The sequence below is a fragment of the Epinephelus moara genome, chromosome 19 (assembly GCF_006386435.1).
Source record: "Epinephelus moara isolate mb chromosome 19, YSFRI_EMoa_1.0, whole genome shotgun sequence".
NCBI classification, from domain to species: domain Eukaryota; kingdom Metazoa; phylum Chordata; class Actinopteri; order Perciformes; family Serranidae; genus Epinephelus; species Epinephelus moara.
In genome coordinates, this window is record NC_065524.1 from 30615148 (window position 1) to 30642374 (window position 27227).

Consider the following 27227-nt stretch of genomic DNA (forward strand, 5'->3'; position numbering starts at 1 on the left):
GTCTACTGGAAGCATGCGAGAAAAACAACATATTTATCATTAATTCAACTTAACACTGGGTGAGTAATTAACACACACTGGTCATTTGTGTGGTGAAATATTTCTTTAAAGATGCAAGGTTTTCACAGATGACTGGATTTTATTTTGTCATTTTTCATGGTTTTCCCTCCATCATGTTAACTTGTTTTTATTTTTACCCCCTCCCCTCTGTCTGTTTTGTCTTCTTATTCTATTAATTCATAATTTCTCATTTATTTTCTGTCCTGTGTCCTGTCCTTTTTCGTTTTACCATCCCGCTTTTCTTCATCGTCTCTTATCCTTTTCTTCATCTATCACATCTTTATTTTCTCTTGCATCATTTCCTTCCTCTTGCTCCCATCTTTTTCCATCTGTTGCTCCTTCATCTTTCTCCATCACATCTCCTCCCTGTTATTCCTTTCTTTACCTCCATCATCATTTTCTTTTATCATCTCTTTTCTTTCTCCTCGCCCTGAAGGACTCCTCTGTGCCCAGGCCCCCTCTCAGACACTCCTCCTCTTCCTCCTCCCTCCTCCGTCGCCCCAGCACCTCCTCCCTGCACATCCCCTCCTCCTCCACCTCCTTCACGACAGATCACTCCTACCACCACCACCACCTCCTCCAACACCAACAACCCCGACACCACGGCCCCTCAGCTCCTGCACATCCTCCACAGCACCCTCCCTTGCAGACATCACGGCCCCCGAGCTCGAGCCTCTCCTCCTGGGGACACTCAGGTAACCTGCTGGCCCTTCACCTCCACCTTCACCTCCACTCTCAACCAGCACCACCGAAACCACAACCACCAACAAATGAGAGTTTCCTGGTGTTTCCTCACAACAGGAAGTCCTTCAGAAGTCTAAAATTCACCAAGCATTAACACATTTGATCCTTTTATCAGCTCACTAATTTCATGATGTGGTGATTTATGCAGCAGCAAAAGTATAAGTTTCAAAATGAAATATCTAATATGAATTTATATAATCAGTGACTGCTACACAAATTATGACCTCTGTTATTTTGGGGGAATTTTGAGGTTTCAGCACCCTGAGTGTAAATAAATAATGTACTATTTATCCAGTAGAATTTTATTCCTGGCCGTGTGGAGAAGGCATTGCAGGAATATTTAGACTTCATGTTGGGGAAAATGTTACTAATAATTTCTTAGGTAGTTCCCTGCAAAAAAATTTGATATTTGATCTGTTATGCTTTGAACTAAACCAAACACATATGACGCACTACAGGGCTCCCATCACTTAATGATAGCTTGCAAAAAACTTTCTGTAACTGGTCCTTAAGTTTGAGCCACCCAGAAAATGTTTTCACACCATAAACAAAACCAAACCAACTTCAGTTTGATCGGGACAGAGACCACCTTAATTGTCAGACCAAGGTCTGGCTGTTTGGTCTGGTGGAGGTTTCACACTTGTAATTTTGGTTTGGATCAAAAGTCTGGACACAAATGAGGTAGGTGTGAAAGAGCCCTAAGAATTGTTGTGTTTTCGTTAGCTTAGAATGAGTCCTACATATCCTCAGTGGAGGACCTCTTCCACGTAATGCGCTACTGTATGTTGCACCACCAGGTTTCTACAGAAGCCCAGAACAGACAAACCAAACACAGGAAAGGGTCATTCACATTTTAATCTTGAAGTGAAAGCCAATGTAGGTTATTTGAAGGGGAGGGGTGAGGGGATGCTGTTAAGTTGGTTGCAATTCGCAAACTCACTGCTAGATGCCACTGAATCCTACACACTAACTCAGTTATTGTCAGTTTAAAAAATTCTAGCTTTTTCTTAACAAGTTCAACAAGATTCAGAGCATTTACCTTTAGTTGCTTCTGATTGGCTGAGGATGGACTGTGTCAGGTGGGTGCGCACCATAACTACACTAGCGTACTCCTGTGGTGTGCCAAGTAGGTGGAATTTGCACATCATATGACAGTCGTTGCAGCTGGCAGATGCGCTGGATTCGCTGCTAAATTTCAGGTGTTTACATCACCACGAGCACATGGCCTAAACAAACAAGAGATATTGATCAAACGGAGAACTGATGACTTTCTTTCAGGCTAACATAAAATCATATTGTGAATGTTATTGTTCATGCAGGCAGTTATTTGTCAACAAGGAAAAGCTGACTGACAGATTACACTCCATTTAAACGGTCTTTCCGGCCCTCGCTGTTAATTAAGCGGTGCACCAGCGCACTGAAATGGAGCCGACCCATAGTCAGAGTTTTGTTTACAGCATTTCTGATTGTTTTTCCCATTTTCTCCTCTTCCTCCTCTTCCTCATCCTCCTCCTCAGGATCTGGACCAGGCATCCAGCAGCAGTTTCTGGTTGTGCCTGACAGGCATCAGGCTCTCTCAGGTCAAAGCCTCCACAGCGTCGCGCTGAATTACGGCACTCTGCCCCGAGCTCCTCGCCGAGCCCCACCTCCCTCCTCCACTTCCTCCCTCCCCAGACCCAGAGCCAGCTCCGGTCCTGCCCCCCCACTGCCAGGTCCACAGAGTCTCTACGCCACCCTGTCCCACCCTCGCCGCTCAGCCAACACCGCCACTAACGGTCACTACCGGCAACCATCGCTACCTATTAAAGTCAATGGGTCCACCCACTATACTCCGCACCACCTTAGGGTGCCAGGGGAGGCCCCTGCCCAGCCGCTCCGCCTGGATGTGCCCCCTGAGACCGACTGGCGCCGTGATGCGGACTACAGGACTGTCAGCTCCTCCTGGGATCTGCGTACCGCCCGCCACCACCTGCCCCTCCAGCGGACCGACTCCCACCAGCCTCCCCGGCCCCGGCCCCGCAGAGACCCCCACCTCTGCTCGCTCTGCCAGCAGCTTCCTGCTGAGCCATCACGCCCCTACTGCCCGTCCTGTGGCGCTTACGTGGCTCGGTTCCGCCCAGTGAGCTGATCCGGCCTGACGCTCCTGTGCCCTGCAGACGCCACAGTAGAAGAGTCCAGCTCCAAATGTCTCATATCCATCAAGATAAAGTTTTTGTTTTTTTTTTGTATTTAAAATGTGCCAATGTTTCTTTAAATCCGATGCTGCCCAGAATCCCATCGTTATGTTGGTGGATATCTCACTTTGGAATAAAACTCTGTGATTGGTCGGCTGCAGCAGCTTCATCCGGGGAAACAAACAAGATGGCCTCGCAGAGTTCTGCCACTTAAAGAACTTCACTATAGTTTCTTCTCTCCTGCAACTGTTTCCTCTGAGAATGAGCTGCTCACAACAAATCTCCGCCGTTACTCTCCACGTTGTGTTCCCGGCCTGCTCACCTGGTCCTCCCCAGTCTGGACGCTCACAAAATACATGACACCACACAGACAGATCTGCTACACACAGTCTATGAATGTCTGCTGGATTTAAGCACATTTAGATTTCTAATCAAGACAAAGCACCGTGATACAGACCAGGACCATGAGAAGGTCAGCAGATGATGATGATGATGAAGAACAGAACTGAAAGCAAAGCAGTGTGATGATGAAGACACTGCTGTTCACCTGCTCTCTGTTCAAACTGATAAAGTTTGATTGAAACATGAGAAAAACTGACACATCAATAATCATTTAACAGGTAGGACTTATTAGTCTCAGTCTGCTGGGTGTCAGATTCATAATCAGCATAAACAACGTGTTCATTAAATGGTAAGAAACAAAGAAGAGTAAAGGTATGTAGCTGGAAAAACGACTGGTTCAATCTGCAACTATTTTGAGTTATTTTTCAAGCAAAAATCAAAAACAATAATCGGTTCCAGGTTCTCACTTGTGAGGATTTGCTTCTTTTTTCGGTGTGAGCCATCTGAAGATGCCTCCTTGTGTTTGAAGATATTGTTTTCTTAATTTTTAGATGAATAGACAGATTTATTTTCAACCGTCTGAGGCCTTTTTAACTTTTTTTATTTGGTTTCATTCTTCATGCTGTAGCCTGTTATAGAGGAATACAAATTGAAATGGTATATGCTATTGTAATTTTATCAAGTCATTAACTACAGCTAATAGTAGCACACTTTTTAAGCGTGTGTCAGCTGTGGATCACATTTAAATTCAAACGTTTATGTATACATCTATACTTTGTGATTCATTTCTAAATGACAGAAATTATGATGAATGCGTCAGAACAGTAATTCCAAACATTTACTTTGACGAAGCAAAGCCCGTTGACTCGAGTTTTTATCAGAACTAACAAACGCTTTAATTATTAATTTAATTATTTTCCCAATTCATTTTAAAGGAGTTTTTTAGTCTAAAATGTCGGGAAATAGTGATGTCCGTCAGTCAAGTCAGCAGCGATATTCAGTTTAGTGTTAGAGAGGATGAAAAAACTAGCAAATATTCACATTAGTGAAGCTGGATCAAAGACAATTTTTGGACATTTTCGTTGTTATAAAAGTGACTTTTAAAGGTCTACAATGCAGGATGCATTTGTTTTCTCCAGGTACTCCAGCTTCCTCCCACAGTCCAAAGACATGCAGGTTAATTGGTGACTCTAAATTGTCCATAGGTGTGAATGTGAGTGTGAATGGTTGTCTGTCTCTATGTGTCAGCCCTGTGATAGTCTGGTGACCTGTCACTGGTGAGCATGTTTACAGACAGTAGCTGACAATCCTGCGTAGTATACCTTTAATAAAAAAAAAAAAAGATTTGTGATTATCAAAATTTTTGCAGATCAATTTTTTTGACTGGTTGATTAATCACTTCTGCTTTAGTGAATCTGACACCACGTGGAAGGAGGAGAACAACAGCTCCAGATACTTCAGGTGACGATCGATGTGTCAGGCAGCAGGTGTCACATGAAGGACGTTGAGACACAACAGGAAGTAGAAGAGCTGCTTCTTTGCCGCTGTCTGTGTCTCAGAATATAAAATCTACTCTACTTATTACTCTATTTATTTTTGTAGGCTTGTCAGACTGAGTTGTGCATAGATGAAACTATTCTACCTGAATATACTCTCCTACTATAGTCTAATTTTCTAAAGGTAGTTAGTCGCCTTGTTTGGGATGTGGAGCCTTCTTATACTGTACACGAGGCTGTTAGAGATTAATAACTAAAGCTTTTATTTTGACAGCTAATATTTAGCATGATGTTTTATTATAGCCTTGAGAGACTTTGGTGTACATTTATTGTAACGATGATATATGCAGATCTTTTTTAGCGCAGCAACATTTAACTCTGATTTAGTGCACTTCAGAAGTGTTGATAGATTTATTTCATGTGCTTGTTGCTGGTTTCTGTTGACACGTCTCCCGTTGTTCAGGGAGACGCTCCTCGTTATCGGCTTGTTTTTGTACTTGGACGACTTTGGTTTCATAGATTAACGAAAGAAAAACAGGAGTGCTGTTTTAATAACGGATTGAGTGACTTCTGCAGAGCTGATCTGTCCTACTGCCAAGAACCCAGTGACCCCACCCGTCTGGTGCTCCAGGTGAGCTAAAACAAACAAACCTGTCTGGTCTGAAGTCAAATATTCACTCCGAATCATTTCATCTGCAGTTGTTCCACAGATTATTAGACACTGATTATGATATAATAATATGAATTGATCATTTCGTACTGATTTACTGATTCTCTATCTGCTGTTTGATTTACTTCCTGTCAGAGTTTAATTCAAGTGCTGAGTTCAGACCAGACCCGAGTTCATTATAATATTAGTAATGAAGTTATTTTTTCACCATTTCAAAGTTGATGGGTTTTTTCGTTTTTTGCTTTTGCTTCGCCAGATTTTATTTTGTTGATTTTGGTATATTTTTGATGCTTATTTTTCTACACTGTAGAGTTAACAGAGATGATTAAAATGTTTAAAGGAAAAGTTTAAGTGTCTCTTACTTTTTAAAAAAAAAAAAAAATATTCAAGCAGGAAATCATCAGCTGTTGAAGCTTCTTGTCTGCTCAGTCACAACATCAAACACCTGAAACTAAAGCCTGTTCTGGTACTAAAAGGTGGAGCTGTGAACACTGCAGTCTGATTGGTCAGTAGAGGACGGTCACTCTGCTCAGGGCTGGGTTGTGGCTGGTTTTGAGGCTCATGTAACCACTGTTCACACTGTGGAGAGTTTTAGTAGTAAACTGTAACTATAAAATGAAATGATGTTGTTGACTGCCGGCGACTTTTAAGGTGGAACATTTACTTGTAATGTCACTCAATGCATGATGTGAAGACCGTGACCAATCAACACACCTTAAATTTCACAACTTTGCCCATCACTTTAGTTTTTATACAACATACACTTTTAGTAATGAGTGGATCCTCAAGTGTTTATATATATAAATTTCGGCCGGGTTATGTGACAGAATATATTCACTCGGAGGAAAAAAAGTAGTTCCTGTGGGCTCCAGCAACACTAAACCCCTGAGCTTGCCTGAGAAGGACTAAATGCACAAACTTGCTATTCTTAAATATCCCATGGAGAGACTCTCACTGCAGCCTGTTTTATTTTGTTCTGAAAATGTCAGCGTGCAGCCTCGTTCTGTGGACGATAAACGAGGCGCAGACTGATAAAGGAGGAAATACAGTGAGTGCTGGACGGAGCAGTGAGTGACAACAACCCCGCCCACATTTAAGGGTACTGTTTGCGGTGGAAATGCTAGGGTCTAGGTACCATGTCTGAAGGGTTAATTTTCAAAGGTACCATAGCGAAAGTGTTTGGTGGAAACGGGGCTAAATACTTCCATGTACTTTGTTTCCTCTCATCCTGATGCATTAATTTACTTTTTACAAGTCCTTCAACCGAATAGCAGTCGTCCAATCACCAGAAAAAATGTTAACATTGAACATTTCTGCAAACACTGATATGTTACACTTGTAGCAGATACATTGAAACCTCTATTAACACGGTGGTTAACGTGTGGTTAGGTTTGGGCATAAAAACTACTTGGTTATGTTCAGGAAAAGATCATCTTTTGATTAAAACACCCACATTTGATGGCACAAAAGTGGAAAGTCAGTGAAAAACACACAAATTCGGGGCTTAAACACGGCTAGGAAACACTATGATGTGTCTGTAAAGGTCACTTAGTTTCAGTGCCAATAATACTGGGGGAAATGCTGCGAAGTGTCGCCAAGGAGCAACTGGTTTTGTTGTTTGTTGATCTCTTACAGTGGTCTGCAGATTGACAGGTGTCTTACCTATGTGACACACCATCCATCGGCTCCACCTCCTGATGACCGAAATTTGTCAGATGTGTTGTCATATCATACTACTAATGTTCTTAATCATAAATAAACAAGTTTCAACCATTAAACATGATCAGGTTTTGGACCTTGTCCTCTTTTGTGTCAGGATCAGCTGCAGACTGGCACAGATGGCCGCCATCTTGTTTTAACATGGATGACTGTATTGTGCACTTAGTACCACTAGATAACACAAAAAGAAGTGTCCACTAATGAGGCCTCAGTCGGGCAAAATGAAGGTCCAGTAAACCCAAAATGAGGACACAGGGTCTCAGGAAACGTACAATGTGAACATTTTCTTGTGTCGACTTGGCAACTCTTGGTAATCGATTAATCCTTGAAGTCATTATTCAGGCAGAAATAGGCTACCAACTGACCCCTCACATTTCAGGGATACACTGTTAGAGCCGTTTTAGTAACTCCTAGTTTCCTATTATTTTTTGAGTCACTCTAACGCACCACCTGACCTGGCATCCGGGAACCTTTGATTGTATCCAGGTGTGCTGAGGTGAGTGTGCAGCGTGGATGGAAGACACCACGGAGTTTCAGTCTTTAACCGCCGTGTGTTTGGTTAATCTTAGTTTTAACTGTTTGATGAAGTTTAATACCAGATTGATTTGAACTCTGTTTTTGTAAAGCCTGTTTGTTTGGGGAGTTTTGTTTTCATTTTTTGGACGCCACAGTCAAGACAACCAGTTCATGGCGTCATCCTGCAGCTCTCCACACATCCTGCAAATCAGTCCACTCTGAACCAACTGAAGCACCTGGGTCATCAAACAGTGAGTATGTCGGCTTTTTTTTTGTTTTTAACATATCTGGAAGCCGTCAACATGTTAAACCGATATCAGATATATGAAGGGTTCATTTATAAAAACATCAACTTTGTTTACACATTTTTTTCCTACAGGATTATCAGTCATATTTTGTTTTTTTATTGATTTTAATAATGCCATTTATCAATTTTTGCAAATTAAGTCTTCATATAATGATTATCTAATTATTATTTTTGTTTTTTATTTGGAAGCTGCCATACCCGTCAACAAGTTAAACCAATTATCAGCCGATATATGAAGAGTTAATTTACAAAAAATTATTTGTATAACACCTGGGTTTTTTTTTTGTTTTTTTTTTTACAGGATTATCAATCATTTTTGTTTTTTTTTTTAATTAATTTTAAGAATGGCATTTATCTGTTTTTGTAAATTAACTCTTCATATAATAATTATCAGATTTTTAAAATTATTTATTTTATCCATTTGGTTATTTATTTATTTTATTTGGAAGCTGTAAAAATACAAAAATGTATTGAATTAACACCTGAATTGCAACTGGTCAGAAAATCTGAACTTTATTAGGAGACTTTTTTACACAAACTTGAATAATAATTCTTACATGCTGTGACACTGCAACATTTTCTGAGTTTAGCGTACAGGGAAAATCTCTCACCGTTGTAGTCCTAATGTTCACACTGGACGCACGCCGTTGTTATCCGAGCATAAATACTAACTGGGCGGTATTCCAGAAAGCAGGTTATGTGAAAACTCAGTAGGTTAACCCTGAGATGAGGGAAACTCTGAGTCAGTCACCATGGTAACAGACTGTGAACATAACCTGCTCGCTGACAGGTTTTCTTCAATAAACCCTGAGTTTTTCTCTGTCTCCTCCCTCTTACACGCTGTTTCATTTCCTCATTCATTGAGTCCGTGTCAAAGCTTGTATTGAAGCGCATTAATTAGCGGAGATTTACCGTCTGTCACAATCTAAATCCTGCTGGATATTAGTTTGTTTCTCAGGACTGTCTTAAGTTATTGAATTTATGCACATCAATCATTTCTTTCGACATCGGTTTTTGTCTTAACATTCAAATATTACACAGCGAGAATTCACCCTCAGCTCAGAATCAAACCTCTGTCCTTTTTATATTTATTATTTTTTATAACACTGTGCACAAGGATCAGACTGTGAGTCTGTTAGAGCAGCTCCCAAATGTTTATTGCACATAATGTGGAGGTCTAATTTAAATTTTAAAAATCGGTATGAAGCTTTAGACACGTAGTATCAGTGACTAATGATCTCTATCACTGATGTCATTGGTCGCACTGATGGAACATAATTCCTATAGCCTAATTTCAGTGTCTTTAAATTTACTACATTTGTAGCTGAAATAAAGTCACTGAATGCTGTTGAGTCAAGATACAAATAGATGTCCAACATTTTAAAATCTACTGTATTTTAACCTCAACGTGTTTTCAGGTGCAAATCACCAAACGTATTATTACTTGGTCAGACTGTGAGTTTACAGTCATGTCTTTATGTCTTTGATCTATAGCCTAGCCTATATGTTTTAAATCTTCCTATTTTTCAGTTGCTGCCTCCTGTGTTTTTCCCCATCAGATTAAATCTGAACAAATATATTATTATATATTATTAATATAATGTAATGTATCTACAGCCTGATACACAGTCAGATTCCACCACTTTATCTTCATTAAGGAAATGTAAGTCTGATAAATGATGAATAAACGGACAACACTGAATAAAACTTTTTTATTAACTTTATGGTTAACTTATTTACACTTTCCTCGCTCTGACTCAGGCTCTTCTTTTAAAGATAAACGTGCACCGTCTGCTACACATGCATTAATATCTCTACATCCACTGGATTAAAATGGAGGCGCTGTCTTTTATTTACCTGTTGCCATGGTGAATCGTGGAGTCGGAGCTCCATTGATGATGGCTTTTTATTGTCGGCTTAACTCAGAGTGAACATACTCAGAGTTGACTGAACTAACTCAGATCAGCTGTTCTGGAACCGGTAACTCAGAGTTTCCCATCTCAGGGTAAATCAACTCAGAGTTCAGGGTTAGACTCAGAGTATGTTGAACCTCCTACCTGGAATACTCCTCAGATCCCACACATTTCAGGGATACCCATCAAAATGTTTAACCAGTATCAGCTGATGTATGAAGGGTTCATTTACAGAAACACATTTATTGGTGTAACACCTATTTCTTTAATTATGTATTACAGGAATATTCATGTTTTTTTTTTTAAATTAATTGTAAGAATGGCATTTATCTGTTTTTGCAATTGTCACATAGCCATGGGAAATCGACATGCGCTTTGTGGTGCTTCATCGTCTGGTGTGAGGCTGATGTTAGCCTCAAAGTCCAGTATCATTTAGGCTGTAACTGTTATCTGAGGTCAAGCATTAACTCTTAAATTAAAAGAAATGTGAATCTATGTCAGAATTGTAAATGCTCAGATCTAAAACTTAGTTTATATCAACGTGTGATTTTTATTCTCACTTTAACATGCATGGATTAAGAATGTTAATAAATTAATATCTTTAAGAACATGTCAGAAAATACTGTAGTATGACATCAGTATAAGTATCTCATTGTTTATTTTATCTCCTTGCAGACTCATCATGATGACAGCGAACACGTACGACCAGATAAATCCACAAGTCCATAGTATGTGAACATCTGGATTCAGCCTTCTGATCTGAAGGTGAGTCTCAAGATCACCAACAGTGATTATTTTATTTTTACATTTAACATCATTTTAGCAAAAGAACACAAGTTAATTTGAGCTGCTCTTTTTTAATAACAAGCAAATATTTACATCAAACTCTCCATGTCTACACACTGTTGAAGAGGTTGAACCGTTTATAGTAAAATGACCTCCATAACTTTTTCCTGTAGCACCACCCGCAGGACAGAGTTAGCATTTTTACCTCCACTAATGGTAATAAAAGCTAGTTATCGGCTAACAAAATCCTGCTTTGCATTAATGCATGAGTGATAATACTCCAGTGATATCATACTTAATAGCAAAACAGTCACAGGGGACATTTTTATACCTTTAATACTTCAATCACACCTGTTAAAAGAATGCACCACACCTAGCAACAGGCTCAACCACACCTCCTCACTCAGGTAAAAGTTTCTGTCTCTTCTTGCTCAGAGCTGCTCTGAGAACTCTCCTAAATCACTTAAACTTTAAGGCTAAGTTAGGAGCTCAAGTTCAATGCGGTGTCATAAACGTGGGTCATACAGCAGCCTCTGTAGATAAAACCTTTTTATTAAGTTACACACTGACAGTTTGCAGAAGAATGTTTTATCATCTGACTTTTCTATAAACACATTTCATCACTTTGTTTACACCAACAAACGGCTCAGCTGTCCCCTTATATAAATATATATTTACTGCTTGTGTGTTTAATGGCTTTATACTGGTACTTTACAAACATCACACATACAAATATTTTCTTTATGGAAAGTAAAAAACAAATCCCTTAAAAGACAGATGATATGGTGACACGTTTATCTTTCTCCTCAGTGTGTCGGCAGCAGCTGATCTGTGGTCAGGTTTGTTTCTGAGGATGAGGAGAGGAAGCTGAAGATTCATCAGTGACGGTAAGCAGACACCAAACAGATCACTCAAACACTTTTGACTTATAATATTCTCACTGTAGCTGCTCTGCCCAACATACAGGAAGTTATGTCTGTGTGGCAGGAGTAAGGACGAGGTTAGCCTAGCTTAGCATAAGCTGGAACGATTTCTCATCTAATTCTGAGTCTCTGTGGTTGGTTATTATTTATTGTCATTCAGTGTCTTTAGTCATTTTAAGTCGTTTGGAGTCTCTTTCCATTTTCAGTGTCTATGTTCATCTTATGCTTCGTTTTAATCATTTCGAGTATGTCTTTAGTCTCTTTGTGGTCATAAGTTTAGTTTTGGGTCTGGTTTTAGTCATTTTAAGCAATCTGTGGTTGTTTTGAGTCTCTTTTAGTCATTTCAGTTTCCTGGTGGATGTATGGAGTCTCTTTGTGGTCATTGTGATTCTAGTTTTAATCCTTTTGAGTATCTCAATCATTTTGGGTCTGGTTTTAGTCATTTTGAGTCTGTTAGTGGTCATCTTAAGTTTCATATTAGTAATTTTGAGTCTAGTATCTTTCTAATCATCTTGAATCCTGTAGTCACTGAGTTGTCACTGGTTATTTTCAGTCTAGTTTTAATCCTTTTTAGTCTCTTTGTGGGCATTTTGAGTCCGTTTTAGGGCAGTTTCATAGTCGACACACTTCCTTTCATAGTCAACGCAAGCGACGCGGGCGACACTTGAAATGCAATACATCGCTAGCGCAGTAGGGGGTAGCAGAGTCACCGGTACATTCCGGCTAGCTAGGGCTGCTATCTTGAGTCCAGGGCACTAGAACTGTCATGGAAATGGGGGTGTGCCCGTACGAGTTCGCAAAGTTTTCCCTCCTCGCCCGCCATATTTCAGACCTGCTTCTTCTGTGAATAACAAAGCGGTTCATTTCAAGTACGTCGCTTGCATTATCACCCCTGCTGGCAACGCATGGTATTACATGCGTCGCGTATCAATAAAATGCGTTTGCGTCTGCGTGCCTTTGAGTTGACTATGAAACAGCCTTTAGTCATTTTCACTGTCCTGGTGGTTGTCTAGTCTAGTCTGGTTCTAGTCATTGTGAATTGTTTGTGGTCATTTTGAGTCTTGATTTAGTTGTATTAAATCTCTTTTTAGTTGTTAGTGGTCAAATAATTAATAACATCGACAGAACTGTTTTTTGTACAATAACTTATTAAAACTCCAAACTGTTTTTCACATTTCTGATCATGTCCACATTAAATAAATGAGATACTATGATAAGTTAGGGGCCGTGCACACGACATGTTTTTGAGCACTCAAAACACTGGAGCGACGCTATCATTTACGCGCGCCTGTGACTTCAGAGTTCAACTTTTGGAACGCAGCAGTGTGCATCGCATGTTATGTGACGAGGAACAACCAATCACAGCTGACACATTTCTTCCGTAAATATCAGTCTGTGGTAAATACGCAGAACAAGTTCATAATTTCAGTGCAGGGCTGCCAGAGCTTTACATCTGTCAATAGTTTTGGCCTAGTACACACTTACAAAACAACACCTGGAAGAAGATCAGCTCTGCACTCAGGATTTCTGGTAAGTGGACCACATTACAGTGCTGGTGATGATCGCTTAGCAACCTCAGATTCGACATGCGATGTGTGCTGCCGCATTCCCAAAGTTGAACTCCGTTTATCTCAGGGTGCAAACGTCTCGCCCTGGGGATAAAAAGGTGCTTGGAAACGCGTGTGCGCTGCAACAGCTTTGCTCTGGCGAGTGCGCCAAAAAACGCAGCATGTGTACAGCCCCTGTAGAGGCGCTAGTTATTGTGTTTTAAACTTTGGATAGGTGAACAACGGCCTGACTCCAGCTCTGTACTTACAACAAAGACACTGAAAGAAGGAAATTGAAACTGCAGTTGAAGCGACTAGAAAGAGACAAACAAGAAAATTGAGAACATTCAGTTTCATCTCAGTTTAATTGTTTAAATTTGATCCAGACGTCCTGTAGTGTGACATGTTGGTCTGGCTCTCACCCTGCAGTCACACATTTATCAGCACTGACTAGTTTAAGGGTTGACTCCACCTCATCTGACCTGTTGATGACACTGTAAGGTGCTTTGGCATTAAACCTCCACCAACTGGACTTCAGCATGTTAAAATCTCATGTGAAATATGTTTTGAGTCTCTGATCAGTGTCTTTGGTCCACAGCGCCCTCAGGTGGTCCGATGGAGCAGCAGTACGGTGAACACATTGTCCTCTGACTCCACCCACACGCCTCCCTTCAGTTCCAGCCTCACCTCCTCCCCCTCCCTCAGCGGCAGGAGGCCCACACTGGTGACCAGCCCTGCCTCCGTCACCTCACGGTGGTGCAGCGACACTGGTGCTCCGCCTGACCCCCTCCTCAGGACCGTGTGGGCGGGGCCTAGGCTCAGGTCCAAGTTGAGGACGAACAGGTAGAGCCCACTCACCGGAGCAGTGAAGGTGCCGGTGTCGGAGTAAAACTGACCCTGGTTCAGTGATGTGTCAAACATGATGACGCCGTTAGAGACGCTCAGAGGAGGTCCAGCCATGGGCAGCAGAGAGTCACCGGGCGGGACGGGAGCAACACCTGGAAGGTCAAAGAAAGGTAAGGTACCTGTTGAAGGTGAACGACTCTGACTGACAGATTTGTTCCTGACAGAAAACTTTGTGGTCTTTTCGTGTCACTTAGTCAAAACAACCACAAAGACACAAAAGACTATTACAAATTAATTATGACTTTGTTTTTGTGATATTTGATGACATAATGTACCATATTACTTTTGACAGATGACTCTTGACCAATATATCATTCTATGACATGCTATGACTACTTTTAAAAAATTATAATCGACCATATTACTTTGTGTTTTTTATGACACTTTTCTGAGTTGCTTTAATGACATACTATACTATGACTCAAAATTATAACTTTTTGTGATAGTTTTTGATATACTACACTATGACAAATGATCATGGACCCTATAACTTTTGTGATTTTTAAAAAAACATGACTTACAATTATTTTTTTTGACTTTTTAAAAATATTATAAGCCATACTATGACACTTTTAAAAAATTAAAATGTACCAAATTATTACTTTTTTTTAATGACTTATGTTACTATGATTTGTTTGTTTTTTTTAGATATTTTGACACACTATACTATGACACTTTTCTGTGACTATTTGAAAAATTTAAAATGTAATCTATTATTGCTTTCTCATATTTTTTTAAATGACTATACTATGACTTAAATATAATGTACCCTGCTATTACTTTGTGATTTATGACATAATATACCATGACTCCTTTATTATGCACAATATATTAATATCTTTATCATACGTTTTTTATTGAAACCATGGCTTTTTGTGATTTGCTTTATTAAATGATTTTTACATACTGTAATATAACTTTCTATACTATGACTTTGAACATAATTACTTTTTTACATTTTGATTTTTGTAGATGTTTTTTGACATACTATATTTATGATTTGTTTATAAAGGGTTTTATGTACTATAGTGTGACTTATTAGTTTTTTATAAAGATTCTCAATTTTATATTATTTAAATATATATATTTGACATCCTAAACTGACTTTTTTTTACATATATACCATGAGTTTTTCCTTTAATATGTAGTATTCTATGACTTTTTCATGACATAGTATACTATAACTTTAAGAAATTTATTTTATGATATATCAAAGTATGACATGATATTTTTCTGTGATTTTTAGTTAAATACTTTGACATTTGTATTCCTTCACTTCCATTATTGAGTTTTTACATTCTAAGACTCTTTAGTCGTGCTATTTTGGCAAAGCCAACCTAAAACACTTGTGTGACCAAACCTCATAGAACGAGAAAGGTTTAAGAGAACAAATTGAGTGTGCACCCACCTGACTCCCTCCTGCTCCGATGGTTTCCTCCTCTTCTCTTCTTATCTTTGTTCTTCACCAGCTGCCACAGTTTATCGAGCTCCAGCGTGGCGTCAGACCCCGCCAGCACGTCGGCGTTACTGAAGACGTTCTTGAACATCCTCAGATGTTCCTCCAGCCCTCTCTTCAACCACCTCACCTCCGCCTGCAGTTTGGCCTCCACACCACTGGGCGGCGCCTCCCTCTCTGCAGAGGTGTTATTGAATTTCTCCTCCAGCCGGTGCACCTTCAGCGCCAGCTCCTCCACTGTCTTCTCCAGGTTCCATAGATCGCTGCCGTCTCCACCGTGGCCCAGACGCCTCGCCTCAGAGTGGAGGAGCAGCTGGCGCTCCCGGGCTGGCACTCCACCGCTGCTCCTCCTCGTGCTGCCAGGGAGCCAGTCGGAGGAGGAGGGCTGGTCAGCAGGCGGTTTCTCCTCTCTGTCTCCTGGGAGCAGGAAAATGGATTATAGTTAAAGAAGAAACTGGAGCTGGTGGTGGAGAGGTTTAAGATGCTGACTGTGTAATTAATCACAACATTTCTCTGCTGTTTCAAATCTAATAAAGGCGTACAAGGAGTTATGAATTAATTTTTAATTGAATGTAACAGTATTTTGTGTGCACCCATTTCCTAATAAAGAGGCAAACTACCTTTAAATTTTTTTTTAATTTGATTGAAAAGAAACCTTCACAGGGAACCTATTTGTGTGAGGGAATTGTTAGTGTGTGACACATTACATTATCTTACATTATTTCCTGTTTGAATGGATGTATTATTGGTGCTTTGATGTAATTTTAAAAAGTTGAAAATTAATTATTATGAATTATTGAATATTTTGTAAATAAATATTTCATAAGTAAGAGTTGGTTGTCAATTGTTATTTGACATTAGGAAATAAAGACAAACATGTCGTGATAAGAGTGATAACACGTGATACAGGTGTGCCTTGAGATTTTGGCTCAAACCATAAATGGAGAAACTTAATATTACAGGCAGGCAGCTGGTTTTGATTTTAGAAATCAAATACAGACATGAAATTCTAAATGTGAGCATGCTTACTTCAGCTTCTGCCAGCTCAGGCAGAGACACCTTCACTTTGTGCCCAGTGAAGCAGTAGATACTCAGATATACCAAACTTTGTTTCAATTTGCAGCCTCTGGTTTTATTTCTGCAGGACTGTATCAGATGACAATTTGCTTTACAGTTCTGGTTGTGGAGTTGTTTTAGTTTCTCACAGTGGCCACTAGATGGTGCTACAGAGCTCTGTTTGACTGCAGCAGTTTCAAAAGAACAAGTTCAGACTAAAAGGTTTTTTTTAGGATCATTTTTAGATAATTTCTTGGCTTTTTTGTGCCTTTACAGAGACATTTTTTGTGATGTTTTAATGGTATTTTTTGATATACCTTTCCATGGCTTAGAAAAAAACAACAACTATACTTTGACTTTTGTAATTCTTAAAATATTTCTATGACATACTATAGACTTTTTTTGTGAATTTCTTTTTACATACTTCACTATGATTTTTTAAAAATGTTTTTAGTGATTTTTTGACATACTATACCAAAGCTTTTTGTGATTTTTTTTTTTTTTAAAAAATACTACACAATGACTTGTCATTTTTAATTTTTTTTGATAAACCATTACTTTTGTGATTTTTTTTGGACATTCTTTACAATGAACTTTTGTGATTTTTGTTTTTAATGATATTTTTGACATATTATGCTATTACCTTTTATATTTTTATGATGTACTACACTATGAACTTTGTGATTTTTGTCATGATTACTTTTGACATACTATTCTATGACTTGTCAGAGAAAGAAAATGGAAATAGTAAACTTGAGGACCTTAAATTGTACCGAAGTAAGCTGAGTACATGCATCTCCTGGTGGTTCATACCTGGCTTGTTGCCCAGCAGGGAGGTGATGCTCAGGTCGTGTCTACTCAGTTGCTCCTGCAGGAGCCTCAGCTGCTCCTTCAGGGCCGGGATGGAGTGGGCCTCCTGGTCCTGGACGGGCCACTCCAGGAACTCCAGCACCTCCTCGCCCAGCAGCAGCTCCAGCAGGTCATTGTGTCTGATGGCGTCTCTCAGCAGAGAGTTGAAGGAGGCAGAAAGGTGTTGCATCCTTTCCACCAGCTTCTTGTCCGCATCCTTCAGGCCGGAGACCTCGGCTAGACTGACTGTCACTGAGCTGCTCAGCTGCGCCAGGCTGTGCTCTAGAGTCCTGGTCCTGCTGTGCTCCGAGGCCTGAGACTCCTTTACCTGCAGGAGGAGCACAGCCATAAATATATGGCAGAGTTTGTTTAAATACTGTTTATCTTTCTGTCTGTGGCTCTCAGCTCCACGCACACTGGTTTCTACTGAAAACATACATCTTAAAAAACACAAATATATATTTCCATGTCTCAATAAAAAAAAGTCTCAATAATGTCCTAAACCAGCAGGTCATTGTAGTTTTTAATCAAATTTAAGTCACATATATCATGTCAGTATCTTTAGTAGAGAACTACAAAAGGGATTATCTTCCATACCTGCTGGAGGCCATGTTGGAGTGCCTCCACCGCTGGCTCCCAGTCACCGGCCCCGCCCCACTGCCCCGCCCCTCCACCACTCTCCTCCTCCAGAGCCAGTCTGTTTTCATTGGCCAGCTCCGTCACGTTAGCCACGCCCCCCTCCAGTCGAGCCATGGCGGCCTTCAGCCCTTTGCAGTCGCAGTCTCCGGTCGAGTTGTGCTGCTTGTACAAGGCATCAAACAAGTAGTCCACGTCCGAGTCCAAGTGTTGCAGCCGCACGGAATGCTGGCTGAGGTTCCTCGCCAGCTCGTCCACCCGACTTAGCACCACCTCCTTCGCCGCCTCCACCTCCAGCCCCGTCTCCATGTACTGGATCTGAGTGGTCCGGGCCGTCCGGTTGACTTGCTTCTCCAGGTCCTTGAAGTCCCGCCTGAGCTGCTCTACGTCCCCGGAGGTCACCTCCATGTCCTCCATCAGGCCATCCACCTGCACAGCAACACAGTCAATCATTTATTTAATCCATCTTTTAACAGTCCCGTGTGCAAGATTTAGGATGATATATTGGCAGAAATGGACCAGAGTGTAGCCCAGAACGGACAAAGACAACACTGGCTCTGACAGGGCCATCAGCGTTTTTGCGTCGGCTACATTAGTTAGCAGGAGGGGTGGGTCATACCACAAAATTTGGTTTCTTTCCTGTGAAAACGGAAGGGTATTTTGAAAGAAGAGAACTTGTTATGGTGTCCCAGAACGTCAACAACCAACACACCCAGGGTACCTTGCATGTTGTATGTGGAAATAGAAAGTCCATGGAGTAAGTTGTTTAAGTGAAGACAACACAAAACGTTGTTTGCACAGACAGCATTACTCTTGAAATACAAATAGGTACAACATAGAGAGTAAAACTGATTCTTTTGATGCTAGGATCGATCTTGAAAATGAAAATGTAGTATTGAGAGTATCGATATTTTAGGATCCATACCCCTAGTTAGGGGTGGGCGTATGGATGTGATGAGCAGAGTCAGAAAAACACAGCATAAAACTGCTTTATTCAGTGTTTTTACTGGTATGAATCAACAGGTCTGTTTGTTTTAGAGTAAAAGAGACCTCTGCAGATAATTTGACTCCCCGTAAAAACCTCCTGAGCAATGAACACTGAAGGAATTCTAACCTGGAGAAGTTTCAGCTGGTTGCAATCTGCAATCCTCGCCACCAAACCCCCCTAAATCTAACACACTGCTCTCATGTCTTTAGTCACTTTTTATCCATCTAAATGTGTTTTGGCTTGACCCACCTTCACTGTGTTGTTGACCACCATGTTGTCCAGCCGCTCGACGGCTTCCCAGAGCGCCGAGGTGTCTGAGGGCTGTGGCAGCGGCGGCGGGCGGGCAGGAGGCGAGAAGGGAGTAGGGGGATAATCCTCCGGCTGATCTTCAGTGGTCTGATCCTGGTCCAGCTTCAGCTCAGTTAGTGTATCATTCATGGCCTGCAGGCTGATCTGGGATCAGAGACTAAGGGTTAAATGGCTGTTTTGGTGTTCAGTAATTATCATCAAGTAAAATCTGCTGTTTACAGTTTCATGAACATTAAAACATTAAAATACCAGTTTGTTTTTTTTTCCTTTCAAAAGTTTCAGACTTAATTTCGGGAAACATTTTAATAAAATGGTATAAAGTACCCGATGAATTGATTAATAAACAAAATGACAGATCAATAAATACTGGAAAGAATCCGTATTATTCCTCATTAAAAAGCTGTCCCTGTTGTCCACTGACCTGCAGCATCTTCTGGTGGCGTTTCAGCTTCATATCGATGTCCGTCTTAAAGTTGGTGAGGTTGTAGTGCAGCATTGTATGGAGGGAGTGCAGCCTGCTCTCCATGTCTGTCCGCTGGCTCTCCATTTGGCTCCGGATATCCCCAATGTGCTGAAATGCCTCGTCCAGTTTGGCATCCAGACGCTCCTCCATGGCCTCATCAAGCTCTGGGGGCTCCGGGGGCCCCGCCTGCAGCCCCGCCTCCAGTACCGCCTCCAGCTGGCTGCTCCTCAGCTGGGCAACATCACGGGCTAGGTCCCCCACCTGCCGGCTCAGGTGCTCCAGGGAGCGGTTGAAGCCCTCCAGGACGGGCTGCAGCTGGGACATGACCAGGGCCATCATGTGGGGGACGGGGAGGGGAGCTGGGGCATCTGGGTATCGGAGGACGGCCTCATCCACCTCATCCACAACTGAAAAAAAAAAAAAAAAATCAATTACAGATAAAAATGATTTTTATTTGAGGCTCCTCAACAAAAACAATCCACTGCTCACCAAAAACTATTCACACCTCACTAAAAATTAATTGCAGCTCACTAAAAACCATCAGCCGCTCACTAACAACCATCATCCGCTCACTAACAACCATCATCCGCTCACTAACAACCATCATCCGCTCACTAACAACTATCATCCGCTCACTGAAAACCATCAGCTGCTCACTAACAACCATCAGCCGCTCACTGAAAACCATCAGCCGCTCACTAACAACCATCATCCGCTCACTAAAAACCATCATCCGCTCACTGAAAACCATCAGCTGCTCACTAACAACCATCAGCCGCTCACTGAAAACCATCAGCCGCTCACTAACAACCATCAGTTGCTCACTAACAACCATCAGCCCCTCACTAAACACCATCAGCCATCAACTAAACACCATCAGCCATCGACTAAACACCATCAGCCGCTCACTAAAAACTACAGCCGCTCACTAAAATCCATCAGCCCCTCACTAAACACCATCAGCCCCTCACTAAAAACCATCAGCCGCTCGCTAAACACCATCAGCCCCTCACTAACAACCATCAGCCGCTCACTAAAAACTACAGCCGCTCACTAAAATCCATCAGCCCCTCACTAACAACCATCAGCCGCTCACTAAAAACTACAGCCGCTCACTAAAATCCATCAGCCCCTCACTAAACACCATCAGCCCCTAACTAACAACCATCAGCCGCTCACTAAAAACCATCAGCCGCTCGCTAAACACCATCAGCCGCTCACTAAAAACTACAGTTGCTCACTAAAATCCATCAGCCCCTCACTAAACACCATCAGCCCCTCACTAAACACCATCAGCCCCTCACTAACAACCATCAGCTGCTCACTAAAAACCATCAGCCGCTCGCTAAAAACTACAGTTGCTCACTAAACACCATCAGCCCCTCACTAACAACCATCAGCTGCTCACTAAACACCATCAGCCGCTCACTAAAAACTACAGTTGCTCACTAAAATCCATCAGCCCCTAACTAAAAGCTATCAGCTGTTCAATAAGAACTATACACTACTCACTAAAAAGTTGCAGTTACCATGGTAGTATGCTATGTTATCGTTTGACCTGTTGGTGGCGCTAGATGAAAGACCAGATGTTGACCATATCAGGATTCATTCACTGGGAAAATATGAACCAGATTTTCACATTTTTAGTCGAGATAAGATAAAAATATGATCCCAAAAAGCTTTTCTTACACCCACCCACACCCACAAAAACACAAAGCTAATCTCAACATGCTCCCTGGTGATTCATGGCCCTCTGGGGGACCAGTAGTTTGTTGACTCCGCTCTAAAATGGAACCAGTTTAGTTTCCAAACTGGAATATAAACACAGCACGGCCCTGCGCCTGGAAAACACTGCAGCAGGGAAACTAAAACGCCTCCCAAAACACTGATGTTGATGTTGCTGAAACACAGACGGGCTGTCAGAGATTCAGAGTCAGAAACGACACAAGCTGAGTTTCCAGCAGGAGAGATGCTCAGAGATTAGATGAGTTTTCACATTTTGTTTCTGTTCAGTAGAGATCGACAGAGTGAAGCCAGAACACACACTGACCGCAGAATGCTGCCGGTCCCCCAGCTGGACCTCATTCATTGAAGGTCTGAGACGCCTCAGGGCTCCCTGGATCCATCTGATCCTGCATGTTGTTGTTATTTCTGGAGTTTGAAACAAACCCAACTGTGCCTACATTTCCTGCTATTTACAGTCCCACTAACCCAGAGAGACTCGAAATGAAGATGGAGGAGCTGTTTCAGACACCATGCTGACTGAGGAACTGACAGATGAAGCATCAAATCTTTTCAAACTTTAGTGGCAGCTGCTTGGTGGAGGTATTGTATCCAGGTATTCTTACCAGCAGCAGATAGTTTGCGTGACCAAAGTGAAATAAGGCAGTGGTGGAGGAAGTATTCAGATCATTTACTGAAGTAAAAGTATTAATACCACACTGGGAAAATACTTCACTACACTACTGCATTAAAAAAATATTGCTCCCTGTCAGAAGGAGGAGAAGGAGAAGAAGAGGGAGAAGGAGAGGAAGGAGTAGTAGAAGAAGAAGAAGAAGAAAGAGGAGTAGGAGGAGTAGAAGAGGAAGGAGTAGAAGAAGAAGAAGAAGAAGAAAGAGGAGTAGGAGGAGTAGAAGAGGTAGAAGAAGAAGAAGAGGTAGTAGAAGAAGAAGAGGGGGGAGTAGGAGAAGAAGAAGAGGGAGAAGGAGAAGGAGAGGGAGAAGGAGTAGAACAAGAAGGAGGAGGAGTAGGAGGTGTAGCAGAGGAAGGAGTAGAGCAAGAAGTAGGAGAGGGAGTAGGAGTAGTAGAAGAATGAGTAGAAGTAGGAGAAGAAGAAGGAGGAGGAGGAGAAGAAGAGGGAGAAGGAGAGGAAGAAGGAGTAGAAGAAGGAGGAGTAGAAGGAGTAGAAGAGGAAGAAGGGGTAGAAGAAGGAGAAGAGGAAGGAGTAGAAGAAGGAGGTGTAGGAGTACAAGAAGAATTAGGACAAGTAGGAGTAGAAGAATGAGAAGGAGTAGAAGAAGAAGAAGAAGTAGGAGAAGGGAGGACAAGGACAAAGAGAAGGAGAAGAAGACATACTTTATGAATCTCTGAGGGGACATTCAATTTTCTCAGTCTATTGCCAAACACACACACACAGGCCCCAAATACACACACCTGCACAAACAGCACCTATACATGCATTAAATGGAGAGATGTCAGAGCGAGGTGGCTGCCCATCGACAGGTGCCCCGAGCCTTGCTCAAGGGCACCTCAGATGTACCAGGAGGTGAAGTGGCACCTCTCCAGCTACCAGTCTATGTTCCATATTTGGTCTGAATGGGGGCTTGAACCAGCAACCCTAAGGTTCCCAACCCAACATTACTGCTGCACTAATGTGTTACATTTTACTGCTGTAGATGTTTAAGGTTGTTCTCATTTTAACCCCTTTATATCCTGTTGGGTGGCAGCGGTGGAATGTAACTAAGTACATTTACTCAAGTCGTGCAATTTTAAAACAAGTACAATTTTGACATATTTGTACTTGTAAGTATTTCGATTTTATTCAATATAGCACAGTTTTACTTGTAATCGAGTAGACATTACATTTAACGAACATGGCAACAACAATAAACGTGCAGGGAGCCATTAATTTTAACACGTGCTCACCTTCACACAGGTAAAACATCGTCTGTCCACACTTCATCTCAGCTAAGTGTCCACGTCACAGTGTCAGAGTCCATCACAGGTAAGTTTCCATACGCTACAAACTCTTCATGCTGCCACACTGAACTTAAAAAATGTTTGCTTCCCCCGTCACACACCTGCTGCTCATCACCTGCACCTTAACCTACATTACCTGCGTGTTCCTGCTCTAATGCGCCACCCTGTGTACAAACAACGAAACTGCATCTATTTACATGAACGTAAACATGAATCAAAACTAATACAAAGACTGTTATTGTGGCTCCAACAACACTTAAAGTTAATTTTGCTGATAATATTTACATACTTTAACTAAAGTAACATTTTGTATTTTTGTGTACAACCCCAATTCCCCAAAAAAACTTGGGACACTGTGTAAAACATAATAGAAACAGGATGCAATTCAATTGACGGCATCACACAGACAAGATATTTAATGTTCACACTGATAAACTGTATTGATTTTAGTAAATATATACTCACTAGTCCATACCCATTGAGTGCACAGTTGCCCACGTACAGTTTCACCTGGTGTGTGTTTGGGATACAGGTCATAGGAAATTGCAGATTAAATGGTCAACTGAACCCATTAAGAAGAGCAATGTATTCAGACAGAGTTTTTGTGAATTTGATAGTACGATTGCTTTATTAGTTAGTGGGCTAAAACTGTACAGTGTCACAGGAGTGTAAAGTGTTTATATGTTGTATTGACTTAAAAGTGGGGCGCACTGGTAGTTCACATGGGAAAGGTGCGGCTAGCCCTTGTTGCAGCCCCCCCACCCTAGATACTCCTAGATAAGAAATGAGCTCTCTAGCGCCCCCATTTTGTTTGATGGGGTCAATAATGGAGGGGTCCCCTCAGATTATGTGTGGTCATATGCCTACAAAGTTGCGTGGTGATGGGTGAAACCCTTGAGATGTTATACACCTTTATGTGATGAGCCACGCCCTCCGCAATATTCATTGCCTTATAGAAGCTCAGTTTTAGTAAGTTTTCCAACTTTTGCCAAGAGGGAACTTTAGATATTGGTCCCTAGATTATGTTCACCCAGTTTCATGCAGATCGCTCAAACTTCCTAGGAAGAGATCCATTTGAAGTGTTTTTCAAAAAATTCAAAATGGCGGAAAATCTATATAAGCGGAAGTTATGGGTTCTTGAGGCAAATGTGTTCCTCATGAGGAGAGGCATCTCTGTGCAAAGTTTCATGTCTCTACGACATACGGGGCATGAGATATGCCCATTCAAAGTTTGACATTTCAATGGGTTGCTATAGCGCCCCCCTTTGGCCAATTGATGTAATATTGCTTCATTGGCATCCTCCCATGACCCTCTACCACTGTGCCAAATTTCACATGGATTGACCAAGTCAGTGAGGAGAAAAACGTGGAACAGACACACACACAGAGTTTTCATCATTATATAGTAAGATTCTGAATTTGATGCTGCAACACATTCTAAAAAAAGTTGGGACAAAGCCATCAAAAGACTGGGGAAGTTGCTACATGCTCGAAAAACACCTGTTTGGAACATTTTACATGTAAACAGGTGAGCTGGTGACAGATTAAAGTATCATTACTGAGTGTGAAAGGCTCAGCGTTACTTGGTTAAAAACAGCGTGGACAAACAGTCCAACGGTTTCAAAATAACATTTCTCAAGACACAGCTACAAAGAATTAAGGGATTTATACAATCCATGATATCATAAAAGATTCAGAGAGGAACGTCTCTGCTTATTCCATCAACACAATCCCAAGCCACATTTTTCACGTGTTACAACAGCGTGGCTTCGTAGTAAAAGAATACAGGTACCAGACTGGTCTGCCTGCAGTCCAGACCTGTCTCCCATTGAAAATGTGTGGTGCATTATGAAGCACAAAATGCGACAACGGAGACCCCAGACTGCTGAGCATAGTCTTATATATCAAGTAAGAATCAGTTCCCAAATGCTTATTGAAAAGGTGATGTCACACAGAGGTAAACACGCCCCTGTTCCAGCTGTTTTGAAACATGTTGCAGGACTGAAATTCAGAATGAGTGTATATTTACGAAAAACAATAAAGTTCATGACTTGGAACACTAAATATTTTGTCTTTGTACTGTATTCAATTGAATATAGGTCGAAAAACAAATAATTGCATTTTGTTGTTGGTCGTGCTTGAACACTGGTCTGTAGCTTGGCAGGCGTCTCTTTCATATGATACGTATGAAACAAGCAAATGTTACGTGTTCATGGTTTGCAGAAATTTACAATGCCAACATTCTGTGTGCTGACTGGGCTCTCACCACAGCCAGTCTCAGCCTGCCAGCTCTGGTTCACTAACGTGACACAATCCCAAACGTGTCACAGAAAGACAATAGTTATATCAGGACTTTTTCCTTTAAGTAAGAGGATTTTCTTTAGTGTTCACTTCTTCAAAGGGCTGTTTGAAGGCTCAGACCTCACGTCAGGTTTAGGTTCACTTTAGGGTGAGGGGGGTCAGGAATGTATTGCGGCATTGAGGGTCCCCACAGGTATGGAAACACAAACACGAGTGTGCGTTTGCCTCAGGTCACTGCTGTCACTCTCCTCTAGAGACACAGTCCAGACACAACCATCTCAAACACACGCTTTCATCATCTCAACCTGTTTTCATTACGACAAAGCAAACTCTCCCCACATGCTGCAGGGTCCTGAGGTCAAAGGTCACAGTACAGTGAGGCCACGCTGTGACAGGAAGTTCCAGGTCACCTCCAGCTGCTGGGGTGAGGGCAGTCAGGTGGGGCCGCGGGGGCGTTTGGAGGCTGAAACCAAACGCGCCCGGCTCAGCTGGCAGTGTTTCTATCTAATGACTGTCAGCGTGATTTACGGAGCTGGAGCCAAGTCGACTTCCTGTCCGGACAAAACAACGTCTGTTGCACAACTGTGGCTCTGTTTTCTTCCTCTGACGTTTTGTTGTAAATGTCACAATTAAAAAGGTAAGATGACACTTTAATGAGACACGTGGGGAAACAAGGACAACAAACAGTGGAGGAGACGGCACGAGAGGACTGAAGAGACTGAAGAGACAGAAGAAACTGAAGACCTCCTGGTCTGTTCACTGAATGTTGAAACTTTATTTCTGTGGGTTTGTTGTAATTTTGTTTTCTGTGTCGTGACAAACATCTGGCCCAGTCACAAAAAAATCAAAAGAGCAAAATAAAATAATGACCACATTATAAAGTACTTCTATATTCGGACTTTTGAACTGAAAAGAACAGCAACATACCTACAGTTATCTCATCGAAATGTCTCATATGTAAACAGCCAGCTCAGTCTTTATGCATACTCCATATTTACAAAATCATTATCTGTTTTCCTCTAAAAACAAGCAGCCTGGTCGCCTGAATAAAATGTTTGCATTGCATGTTAGTGCAGTCCATGGATTTTTTCACACACATCATGTCAACATTCCTAAGTGACGTAGTTCAGATTACACATGTATGAGCTGAGTTTTCATCAGGATGAGGAGCGGATGGTGGATGGCGTAATGGCTGCCAGGCAGCTGACAGCAGCAGACCTCTGTTCGAGTCCAACAAACAAGAAAAGCGTGTGTTTTTAACGAGATTTCGGGACATTCCCAGCCGTGTTTGTGGCAACAAAAGCCGGTATTTTTTATTCTTTGACAATACATGATGTTTTCCTAACCCTAACGCAGTGACCTTTGTG

General features: G+C 41.6%; 2 protein-coding genes across 6 annotated transcripts in view; one reads left to right on the top strand and one right to left on the bottom strand.

Annotated features, from left to right (window-relative positions):
* The window catches only part of LOC126407279 (inactive ubiquitin carboxyl-terminal hydrolase 54-like), a 67041-nt gene extending 61332 nt beyond the window's left edge, over positions 1-5709 (top strand). For all 5 annotated transcript variants that reach the window (XM_050072092.1, XM_050072091.1, XM_050072096.1 and 2 more), the window contains 2 exons: positions 497-755; positions 2322-5709. In XM_050072092.1, coding sequence (XP_049928049.1) covers positions 497-755; positions 2322-2932 — 870 coding nt within the window. In that variant the 3' untranslated portion in view covers positions 2933-5709. The remainder of the gene's footprint in view (positions 1-496; positions 756-2321) is intronic.
* A 5550-nt stretch (positions 5710-11259) lies between these two features.
* The window catches only part of mmrn2a (multimerin 2a), a 43048-nt gene continuing 27080 nt past the window's right edge, over positions 11260-27227 (bottom strand). The window contains exons 6-11 of the mRNA XM_050071169.1: positions 19819-20267; positions 19338-19541; positions 18062-18529; positions 17429-17792; positions 15512-15976; positions 11260-14195 (exon numbers count right to left, since the gene is read on the bottom strand). Of these exons, the coding sequence (XP_049927126.1) occupies positions 13801-14195; positions 15512-15976; positions 17429-17792; positions 18062-18529; positions 19338-19541; positions 19819-20267 (2345 nt within the window). The 3' untranslated portion in view covers positions 11260-13800. The remainder of the gene's footprint in view (positions 14196-15511; positions 15977-17428; positions 17793-18061; positions 18530-19337; positions 19542-19818; positions 20268-27227) is intronic.